Source organism: Neoarius graeffei, chromosome 10 (genome assembly GCF_027579695.1).
Source record: "Neoarius graeffei isolate fNeoGra1 chromosome 10, fNeoGra1.pri, whole genome shotgun sequence".
In the NCBI taxonomy this organism is placed as follows: Eukaryota; Metazoa; Chordata; class Actinopteri; order Siluriformes; family Ariidae; genus Neoarius; species Neoarius graeffei.
The window spans coordinates 26799975-26812262 of NC_083578.1; the positions used below are offsets into that span (position 1 = coordinate 26799975).

The 12288-nt window shown below is 41.1% G+C and overlaps 1 protein-coding gene across 14 annotated transcripts in view; it reads left to right on the forward strand.

Annotated features, from left to right (window-relative positions):
- Positions 1–12288, forward strand: part of cacna1db (calcium channel, voltage-dependent, L type, alpha 1D subunit, b) — a 410093-nt gene that overhangs the window by 15847 nt on the left and 381958 nt on the right. For 7 of the 14 annotated variants that reach the window (XM_060931659.1, XM_060931664.1, XM_060931661.1 and 4 more), the window contains exon 1: positions 9068–9208. The exons of 1 other annotated variant lie outside the window; for it this stretch is intronic. In XM_060931659.1, coding sequence (XP_060787642.1) covers positions 9175–9208 — 34 coding nt within the window. In that variant the 5' untranslated portion in view covers positions 9068–9174. Of the gene's footprint in view, positions 1–9067; positions 9209–12288 lie in introns of those variants that run through there. 6 more of the 14 variants (XM_060931666.1, XM_060931667.1, XM_060931670.1 and 3 more) reach the window with 1 other exon arrangement.

Sequence of the window (12288 nt, forward strand, 5' to 3'; positions counted from 1 at the left end):
CGGGGCGTGTGTGGGCATGTGAGGACACTCCTCCTCACCAATCAGTGCACAGGGGAGTGTCTCCTCACGCCCCTAGCCTCACTCAGCTCGGTTTGGCTCGCTTCAGCCCCACTCCAAAACCGTGCGAGTTTTGGGGGCTGAGTAGGGCTGAAGCGAGCTGAGTCGTGCTGTTCTTAGATAGTCGAAACGTGAGCCGTGTCGGGCTGAAGTGAGCTGAAGCGAGCTGAAGTGAGCTGAAAAAGGGTAGTGGAAAAGGGCCAAAAATGGCAATAGATGTTATGGAGCATGTACAATAGAGCATCATCTGTGCTCCTCATAGCCCTGTAAGCAAACTGTAATGGATCAATATTGTGTTGCACTTCATCAAGAACATGTTTCAAGACAATCCTCTCTAGGCTCTTCATAATGATTGATGTAAGGGCAACAGGACGATAATCATTTAAAACACACGGTTTTGACACCTTTGGAACTGGTACTATAAGTGAGGATTTCCAGACCTTGGGAATGTAATGTGTATCCAGGGACATTTGAAAAAGCTGTGCAAAAATGAAGCTTAATAGTTCACTGCACTCCTTCAGAGCCCTTCCCCTCACATTGTCAGGGCCAGCTGATTTTTTTTGGGTCAATTCTATTAAGAATTCTACGCACCTCATCAGCAGTTACTCTTATTGATGGGGTATCATATACTAGTTGTTGTCTAATTGCATTTCGTTCTAATGAGAAATCTGATGTTTCAAATCTGGCATAAAAGATATTTAATTCTTTTGCAAAAGATAGATCATCTCCATTTGTGGTGATGTGTGTTTTCTTATCCTCCTTCCCAATCATTGTATACATCCCTTGCCATGCATGCCTTAGAATAGATCATTCCCCTTCATTTGCGCCTCAATGCGCCGTTTATATATCTGTTTGCTGTCATGTATTATCTGTCTAATCTCCTTCTGAGTATCCTTCATCTTTAACATGTCCCCCTGTGCAAAGGCCCTCCTCTTCCTTTTCAGCGCTAGTTTTAATTCTTTATTGACCCAGGGTTTATCATTAGGAAAGACTCTAAAAGTTATATCTGGAATTACGCTGTCTACACAAAAACCTATGCAATCAGTGACAACCGAGTTTAGTTCTTCTAGGCCAGACCTGGGCATTTTATGGCCCGCGGGCCGCATCCGGCCCTTTGGTTCATTCTGACCGGCCCGCGTAAGGTTAATGAGAAATTACAAAATAAACGTATTTTCTAATTTTACCTCATGCATGGACTGAATGTGCATTGCTTTTATTTTGAAGTTGTGTTCAACAAAAACGCAATGCGCGCGACATGAACATGACATGAAATCCCACGAAACCTAATCCCGTGATAACTACTTCCGTAATTTGTCCAGACCAACCACAAACTTGTACGTCATCCTTCAAACGGTCCAGCCAATCACATCGTGCGACGTCACCAGCAGGCGCCGGAGCCCGAGCCGATCTCCGGCGAAAAACACCAAATGAGGTGATTAGACTACAAATGTGGGCATCATTATTATAATATGATGTATCTTGCTTGATATTCGGAGTAGAAAGACAATATTGTGATGTCTTTATTGTGTTTTGCGGTGAATGTGACTGAAAAAAAAATGGTACAAACGTTCACATTTTGTTAACCATTGTTTTGGGAAATTTGATTGAATAAATGACATTTTTTGTAAGGCAACCTTGTTTTTTCCGTACTCTTACCAGTCTTAGCAGCTTGTAAAAACAATGATATTTACTGCTTTATATAAAGAAATACAATTCATATTATGCAGAATTTAGTTCAGCCTTTTGGTCCGGCCCTCCACAAAATTTTCTGTTTCTCATGTGGCCCCATGGAAAAAATAATTGCCCACCCCTGTTCTAGGCTGTCACTTATGTCCACAAAAATGTCCCATATTGTACAGTCGAAGCAGCCTCTGAGACGCTCAATGGATTCATCAGTCCATCGTTTAATTGTCTTAATCTCCGGTTTGCGCGACTTCAACTTTTGTTTGTACTGCGGGACGAGCTGAATAACATTGTGGTCCGAATCCCCAAGCGGTGCTTTTGCGTAGCCTTTGTAAGCGTCTTTAATATTCCCAAAGCATAGATCAAGTGTTTTCTCCCTCCTTGTCGGGCACTTGACATACTGATAATAATTAGGCAACACACTTTTAATAGAACACGCATTAAAGTCTCCGAGAATTAACTTTGGAGCGTCAGGAGCAATGTTTTCTATTTTGGCCACAGTGTCGTATATCCTGTTTGCAGCAGCCCTTGTGTTAGCGCGTGGGTGTATATACACAACGGTGACAAACACTTGTCCAAATTCCCTAGGCAGATAGAATGGCCTGAGCGAAAGGGATACCAGCTCAATATCCTCAGAGCAATAAAAGTCTCTGAGTGTGTAGCTATTGCACCACCCCTCGTTAATATAGACACACACTCCACCACCGAGCTTTTTACCGGTTACTTGCGTATCTCGGTCCAGTCTAATCGGGTCGCAAAAACCTGGAATTCTAAGGGATGAATTGTCTATCGTGTCTTTAAGCCATGTCTCCGTAAAACACAGCAAACAACTTTCTCGATCTTCTGAAAGGTATACTCTCAGAAATAAAGGTACACAGTGGTACAAATATGACACATTAAGGTACACAAATGTACCTTTCAGTTTGATGTACCTTAAATGGTACAAAACTGGACCTTTGTGGTACGACACCTGTACCTTTCAAGGTACAAAATTGGAGAAGGTACGTGTTTGTACCTTAGGGCATGGTACTTTGAGCTGCTAGGGGGAGGAGTCCAAAAAGCAACTAACGGTCCTGCTCTAGATGCTAGCGCAAGACAAAATTCTACTACTACTCGCGTGGTCGCCTGAAGGATGGCGACTTTGTCCGCCCTCTCCCCCGAAGAGCTTTTGGACTTCTTAGTAAAAGTGGGCCTGGAAATAACAGACGACGACAGAAGGAAATTTACAGGTGAGTTACCATACTGTTGTTCTGATTGTGGCTAGTTCTACTGAATTAGGTGGTTCCTTGAAAACCTTTCAGAAGCCTTTCCGTTCAGAAGCCCCCGTCAAAGAAGTGATCATGTACCTTAAAGGTACAAATTAACTTGTCTCTGTGGTGGTACCATTGTGGTACAGATTTGTACCATTGTTAAAGGTACAGCATTTGTACCATCCACTAAAGGTACAAACTTGATCTTGAAGGTACAGATGAGGCACTTAAAGGTACAAAGCATGAAGGTACAAATATGTACCCCTTTTGAAAGGTACAGCTCTGTACCCTCTAAAGGTACTGCCACAGAGACAAGGGTTTGTACCTTTTAAGGTACGGATCTGTACCTTTTTTTCTGAGAGTGACCTCACTGCCGTTCGAAGCTCTGTCAGCTGTTTCAGCAGGGAGCGGGAGTTCGCCAGGATGACCGTAGGCAGAGGTGGTTTTCTCCCCCGCGCACGTACCCTGTAACGTACTCCACCGCGTCGGCCTCTTTTCCTCCTCGATGCCTTCGGCCGCCTTGCACACTCATCAGGCAGGTTGTCTGGAAAGATATTGGTCTGCAAATTCCTTAATTGCAGCAGTTGGTCTCGGCTGTAGCGAAGAATCCCATCCGCTGCAACAGCGGTATTCTCAGGTGTGTGGCCAGTATCAGTGGTGTAGTGGAGATTTTTAAAGTGGGGGTATGCGATTCATGACGTCATCGATTTGATATCATGTCAGAAGCGGTAGCCTTTGTTTGGTTGCCTATGTTTGGTCTGAATGATTTGTATAAATGTTACGTTCTTTTAACAACACGAGGGCACAAGAAGACACTTTTTTTCAGACATTTTTATGTGTGCAATTTTCATTCGTGTTTGTCAGTACAGCCCAACTGTTATGGCGAAAAGCCGCGGTTTATTTTGTCTCCAATAAATATGCCGAAATGGCTAAAGAGGAACAAATTCGCCTTCTCCTTCCGAATGCATCGTCGCAGACAGCACCGCTCTGCTGCTGGAACTCAACATAAACCTTGCATAGGTTTAACATGGACTATCAGGCGTGAAGCCAAAATATTGGAAATTATGATGCACAAACACCTTTGTTCATGTTCGATTCATGTTCATTTGAGCCGAGCTGCATTCGGAATTCGATATTTTTACTAGCCTACTTACTGCCGTGGCAACAGCTACAGCGTGTGTCCAGAAGTTCAAAAAAAGTCACGTCACTCACTCACATCGCATACAAACCAGCAATGGGCTGAAATTTATTATAAAAGGCACCAATCGAATAAATCAAGCATTTAGTCTGGCGCAATTGAGGCACCTGCGTATACAAAATACATGACATGCAGCCATTGGGTTAAGCCCTACCATGCCCTCCTTCTTAAAGACTTGAGTATTTCTTTAAATTTATTGTCATTTCACATTTTTTGAATCTCACCTCGGGAGAAGTGGGTGGACGGCGTACCCCCGCGTACCACGCCCACTACACCCCTGGCCAGTATTCAATGAGTGAATGGCTGCCGGCAGCAACAGGTAGATTATCAGAATAATGAGCAGAAACACCTTTAGATGCATTTTGCTCGACGTTTGTTTTGGTCCTAGCAAGAATCAGAAAGTCCAAAAATGTACGTGTGTGTGTGTGTGGGGGGGGGGGGGGGGGGGGGGGTTGTGAAACAAAAGACGAAATTAAACACAAACTATAAAAAACAAACAAATAGTTCAGACGCACTGACTGGCACTCGTCGCCGCAGTGCAGCGCCGGACCTTCATGAATATAAAAGCAGATTCCACTTCCCCTCGTTTTCCCCGTGAGCTCTGTTTTGCGGTCCGCTCAGTGCAGGTGAAATCCAGGCAGATGGAGAGAAGAGTCTGGGATGTGCTCACCGAGCCAGGTTTTGGTGAAGCACAAGGCAGCAGATCTGTTAAAATCTGTGTTAATTGAGTTGAGGAGCAGCCAGAGGCGATTCTAGAGTCTGTTGTGGCCCCAAGCAAAAATTTCCAGGGGGCCCTTCTGACCAGTGTTCATCACCAATATGTTATAAATAATCTGACACCAATGAAAAATGTATGAAACCAAAGTTTTTTTAAATTCCAAATGTAAAAATACAATGGTAAAAAACAATAAAAACAAAATAAATAAGCCCTCGGGCCCCGACTCTCGGGGGGCCCCTGGGCCAGGGGGCCCCAAGCAGTTGCCTGCCTTGCCTGTTCACGAGCTGCTCATCTGGGAGCAGCAGTTCGTCCATTTTATTGGCCAGAGAGCGGACGTTAGCCAGGTGAATAGACGGGAGCGCAGTGCGAAAACCCCGCTGCCTCAGTCTGATGAGCGCGCTGGCTCACTTCCCCCAGTGTCTCCGACATCCTCGGTGTAATCCATAGAGAGCTGCTGCTCCTCCAACAAGTAGCTCTGGAAAACTTTCCGGATCAATGAAAACCGATGGAAAAAAAACTTTACTGGTGGTTATTCCAATGTTTATAAGTTCTTCTCTGGAGTATGTGACCAGCGAAGGAGCGCAAAAAACACAACAAATACACAAAAACATAGAAAGTACGAGAGAGCGAAGTACCGAGGCAACCATCTGCAGCACCATCTTGGAAGATAACACTGAAGGAGCTGCAAAGAGCCACAGCGGAGATGGGAATATCTGTCCATAGGATCACTTTAAGCTGTACACTCCGTAGAATGGGGCTTTATGGAAGAGTGACCAGAAAAAAGTAATTGCTTAAGAAGGCACGTTTGGAGTTTGTCCAACAGCATGTGGCAGACTCCCCAAACACATGGAAAAAGATTCTCTGGTCAGATGAGACTAAAATTGATCTTTTTGGCCATCATGGGACATGCAATGTGTGGCGCAAACCCAACACCCTAAGAACACCATTCTTATAGTGAAGCATGGTGGTGGCAGCATCATGCTGTGGGGATATTTGTCATCTGCAGGGACAGGAAAGCTGGTCCGGACTGAAGGAAAGATGGATGGCACTAAATACAGGGCAATTCTGGAGGAAAACCTGTTTGAGTCGGCCAGAGGTTTGAGACTGGGACGAAGGTTCACATTCCAGCAGGACAAAAACCCTAAACATACTGCTAAAGCTACACTGGAGTGGTTTAAAGGGAAACATTTAAATGTCTTGGAATGGCCTAATCAAAGCCCAAACCTCAATCTAATTGAGAATCTGTGGCATAACTTGAAGATTGCTGTACACCAACGCAACCCATCTAACTTGATGGAGTTGGAGCAGTTTTGCCTTGAGGAATGGGCAAAAATCCCAGTGGCTAGATGTGCTAAGCTAATAGAGACATACCACAAGAGACTTGCAGCTGTAATTGAAGCAAAAGTTGACTCTACAAAGTATTGACTTTTGACAGGGGTGAATACCAATGCAAGGCACTGATATACGGTATGAAGAACACACTTTAAAACTTGGAGTGAAATAATAATAATAATAATAATAATATTATTATTATTATTATTATTACAACCCCGATTCCAAAAAAGTTGGGACAAAGTACAAATTGTAAATAAAAACGGAATGCAATGATGTGGAAGTTTCAAAATTCCATATTTTATTCAGAATAGAACATAGATGACATATCAAATGTTTAAACTGAGAAAATGTATCATTTAAAGAGAAAAATGAGGTGATTTTAAATTTCATGACAACAACACATCTCAAAGTTGGGACAAGGCCATGTTTACCACTGTGAGACATCCCCTTTTCTCTTTACAACAGTCTGTAAACGTCTGGGGACTGAGGAGACAAGTTGCTCAAGTTTAGGGATAGGAATGTTAACCCATTCTTGTCTAATGTAGGATTCTAGTTGCTCAGCTGTCTTAGGTCTTTTTTGTCGTATCTTCCGTTTTATGATGCGCCAAATGTTTTCTATGGGTGAAAGATCTGGACTGCAGGCTGGCCAGTTCAGTACCCGGGACCCTTCTTCTACGCAGCCATGATGCTGTAACTGATGCAGTATGCGGTTTGGCATTGTCATGTTGGAAAATGCAAGGTCTTCCCTGAAAGAGACGTCGTCTGGATGGGAGCATATGTTGCTCTAGAACCTGGATATACCTTTCAGCATTGATGGTGTCTTTCCAGATGTGTAAGCTGCCCATGCCATGTGCACTAATGCAACCCCATACCATCAGAGATGCAGGCTTCTGAACTGAGCGCTGATAACAACTTGGGTCGTCCTTCTCCTCTTTAGTCCGAATGACACGGCGTCCCTGATTTCCATAAAGAACTTCAAATTTTGATTCGTCTGACCACAGAACAGTTTTCCACTTTGCCACAGTCCATTTTAAATGAGCCTTGGCCCAGAGAAGACGTCTGCGCTTCTGGATAATGTTTAGATACGGCTTCTTCTTTGAACTATAGAGTTTTAGCTGGCAACGGCGGATGGCACGGTGAATTGTGTTCACAGATAATGTTCTCTGGAAATATTCCTGAGCCCATTTTGTGATTTCCAATACAGAAGCATGCCTGTATGTGATGCAGTGCCGTCTAAGGGCCCGAAGGTCACGGGCACCCAGTATGGTTTTCCAGCCTTGACCCTTACGCACAGAGATTCTTCCAGATTCTCTGAATCTTTTGATGATATTATGCACTGTAGATGATGATATGTTCAAACTCTTTGCAATTTTACACTGTCGAACTCCTTTCTGATATTGCTCCACTATTTGTCGGCGCAGAATTAGGGGGATTGGTGATCCTCTTCCCATCTTTACTTCTGAGAGCAGCTGCCACTCCAAGATGCTCTTTTTATACCCAGTCGTGTTAATGACCTATTGCCAATTGACCTAATGAGTTGCAATTTGGTCCTCCAGCTGTTCCTTTTTTGTACCTTTAACTTTTCCAGCCTCTTATTGCCCCTGTCCCAACTTTTTTGAGATGTGTTGCTGTCATGAAATTTCAAATGAGCCAATATTTGGCATGAAATTTCAAAATGTATCACTTTTGACATTTGATATGTTGTCTATGTTCTATTGTGAATACAATATCAGTTTTTGAGATTTGTAAATTATTGCATTCCGTTTTTATTTACAATTTGTACTTTGTCCCAACTTTTTTGGACTCGGGGTTGTATTATTATTATTATTATTATTATTATTATTATTATTATTTATGTTGTTACCTGAAGTGGCCTATATACTATAGCATTAGGCTGGGACAAGCACTCACCACAAGATGTCAGTGTAAAACAAATGAAATATGGAGAACAGTCTGCATTAAGAACAAGTTGCTTTTAATAAGCTATAATTTAACCATAACATCTCAAAAGACTTTTCCTTTTTTTTCAGAGTAAAGTTCTGAAACTAAATATGAAAGGAAGCGATGAAATACATTTAAATATATTTCAAAAATTGAAAACTGGGTGTTAAATCCATATGCTTATGTTGTGTAACTACGTTCTTCATGAACCCCAGGTCCAGCCGGATATCTTCTGTTGTGTACTCAGTCCAGATCTCTTTGTGCCACGTTGCGTGAAATGTCAGTTTTGTATGGCTGAAGGTCAAAATTACATGACAAATTGGCAGAGCGAGAGGCAAAAGAACTCCAGACGAAAAACAACCAGCCCTCAGAATAAGAACAGGCAGGAATATGGGGAGCGTTTTCTTCAATGTAATTCTTCTTATTTGATTAGCAAGACTGAATTTTTAATCCACTGTCTCTTTAATGACCCTACTTACCCTCCTACTTGGACGCTTGTGTCTACTTACAGTTCAAGACCCTCCCATTTGGAGATCTGCGGTCTGCAGAGATACATCGGTTACTTGGCAGGGAAATTATGAACCAGATTTTTTTGTATACTAGGCCTCTGAATATATTACAGGGTTACCTCAGAGTGCGAAATTACTGTATTAACGGGTCTAAGCCTGTCTTCTAGCCAATTAATGATCATTTTACAATATGAGATCAACAGTAATCAAACAATAATTGTGATGAACAGTGCATCAGTGAGATTATTTATAAAGGAGAAGCCTCTTTTTTGACAGTCAGGGCTGAAATAGGTCACTGCCACCCCGTGGTAACATTAGCGGGATTAATATTGGCGGATTATCACTGTTAACTGTTCGCCTGCCTGTTAGAGCAGGTGATTCGTGCATGTAGACGAAAATTTCCACATGGGCTGTTTCTCCAGCTTGCTTTATGGAATGTGGCAAACTAATGTCATCCTTTGGTTACATATGAGCACCAGGTGAATGGCGTTTATATCTTGGAGACCAGGGCGCAGAGGTAAGACTGTTTTGGCTTTGAATTTATGTTGATATGTTTAAGATGTAAAGCCTCCGGCTACTTTGTTTTTCTCAACCAAAGTTTGATCAGTCAGGCACATTCTTTTCAATTTAACCTGAAATATTTGATCATTATCAAAGAATACAGAAATAATAATAATAATAATAGTAACAAGAAATGCACGTTTTCCTTAAAAAACCTCATCGACATCGCAATTAAGCACATAATCTACGACATTATCCTATTTTAAATGATTTAAACGATTTCAGAATGCTTTCAGCTTTCAGAAAGGCCTGCTTATGTGTGAAGTACAATGTGACTTCTGTCACGCAGTGATTTACAGACTATATTTAACCTTTAGTGCACGTGTTTTTAAAATATTATTTATTTCTAATTCAAATCCACAAGATGAAATGTATTTTAAGTGGGCCCTTTTTCTATTTAAGCTTAGTTTGAACTCAGTAATACACGAGGAATATAATAAGTTATGATTATACTGATGGTGTGCAAAATGATTAAACATCTAAATTTAGTAAGGATGTAATTATGAACCCATCCGTTGACAGCAGTCTGGTTATCCACTGAATGGCGTCTTAATTCATTCATGGACAGAGGTCAGATGTTTGCGTCTCTGTATCTGAGAGGTTATCAGACCTACTTCAGATAGGTCTATAGTAAACTCGGACAACTTCTATTTTAGTAGTAGACTTTTAGCTGCTGTTTCGTGCAATCCTGTAAACTAGCCTTTACTTGCAAATCTAACTAAAACCTACCTGTTGCTTATTTTCATGAGCTTACTAAAAGCCGTGCACTGAAAACCTGTCTTCTTCTGTGTGCCACCCGAGAGTGTAATTAAAAAAAAAAAAAGATGACTCTTTTACAACTGAATACTATAAAGTCAAAAAGTAGGCACTAAGTGTGTTGAAAAAGTGTTCAATGTTTATGAGCATCATAGTCGTTATGATTACAGCAGCAGTTCTGAGGTCGAAGTCAAAAGGACCTAGGTGTATGGAAGCCTGTTTCTGCTATTTAAAAAAAAAAATGAAGTCACATAATATCTCAGAATAATGAGAACATATCTCATAATTACGGCTACTATTTGATAATGAGTGTTTTCTCCAAAAAAAAAAATCGAAATAATTTAATCTCATTATGAGATAGTAAGTCATTATTATAAGAACTTAAATCGTATGTATGAGGTAGTAAGTCTGTCATAAATATGAGCTACTAATTCATAATTGAGATAGTAAGTCATAATTATGAGAGAGAAAGGAATTATAATTACTTTCGATCACTGATTACTTTCCACACTAATTACGAGTTAGAAAGTCATACTTGAGATTGAATCAATTATGAGATACCAATTCATAATTGAGATACTAAGCCATAATGATAGAAAGGAATTGTAATTCCTTTCTGTCACTCATTACTTTCTGTAACTAATTAATGGATACATAATTATGAGATACGTTCTCATATTCATTATTATGAGATGCTAAGTCTTAGTTATGAGGTGGCAAGTCATAATTGAGATACTAATTCATAATTATGAGCTGGAAAGGAATTGCAATTACTTTCTATCACTAATTTACTTTCTATAACTAATTATGAGTTAGAAAGTCATTGAGATATTGAATCATAATTATGAGATACCAATTCTTAATTGAGATAGTAAGTCATAATTGAGAGACTAATTATGAGATACTAAGTCATAATTATGAGATAGTAAGCCATAACTGAGATACTAAATCATAATTACGAGATAGAAAGTAATTGCAATTCCTTTCCATCACTAATTCCTTTCTATAACTAATTAGGAGTTAGAAAGTCATCACTGAGATATTGAATCATAATTATGAGATACTAATTCTTAATGGAGATAGTAAGTCATAACTGAGAGACTAATTCACTAGTACTAGTTCATAATTATGAGACAGTAAGCCATAATTGAGATACTAAGTCATAATTATGAGAGAAAGGAATTATAGTTACTTTCTATCACTAATCATTAGTCACAATTATGAGATACTAATTCATAATTATGAGAAGTTCTCATTTATTATTATGAGATACTAAGTCTTAATTCTGAGATAGAAAGGAATTATTACTTTCTATCACTAGTTACTTTAGCTAATTATGAGATGCATAATTATAAGAAAGTTATAATTGAGATACTAAGTCATAATTATGAGGAACGTTCTCATAGTCATTATTATGAGATAGTAAATCATAGTTGAGATACTAATTTACAATTCTGAGATTGAAAGGAAGTATGAATTACTTTCTATAACTAATTATGAGATAGAAAGTCCATCCATTATCTGTAGCCGCTTATCCTGTCCAACAGGGTCGCAGGCAAGCTGGAACCTATCCCAGCTGACTATGGGCGAGAGGCAGGGTACACCCTGAACAAGTCGCCAGGTCATCGCAGGGCTGACACAGAGACACAAACAACCATTCACACTCCCGGTCAATTTAGAGCCACCAATTAGCCTAACCGGCATGTTTTTGGACTGTGGGGGAAACCAAAGCACCCGGAGGAAACCCATGCAGACACAGGGAGAACATGCAAACTCCACACAGAAAGGCCCTCGCCGGCCACGGGGCTCGAACCCGGACCTTCTTGCTGTGAGGTGACAGCGCTAACCACTACACCACTCTGTAGCCACTTATCCTGTCCAACAGGGTCGCAGGCAAGCTGGAGCCTATCCCAGCTGACCGTGGGCGAGAGGCGCGGTACACCCTGGACAAGTCGCCAGGTCATCGCAGGGCTGACACATAGACACAGACAACCATTCACACTCACATTCACACCTATGGTCAATTTAGAGCCACCAATTAGCCTAACCTGCATGCCTTTGGACTGTGTGGGAAACTGGAGGAAACCCATGCGGACTTGGGGAGAACATGCAAACTCTACACAGAAAGGCCCTCGCCAGCTGCTGGGCTCGAACCCAGGACCTTCTTGCTGTGAGGTGACAGTGCTAACCACTACACCCTGAGATATAAAGTCATAACTGAGATATCTTTTATCTCTTTGAAACATTATTATGGTGGCGGAAACATGCTTCCGTACAGGT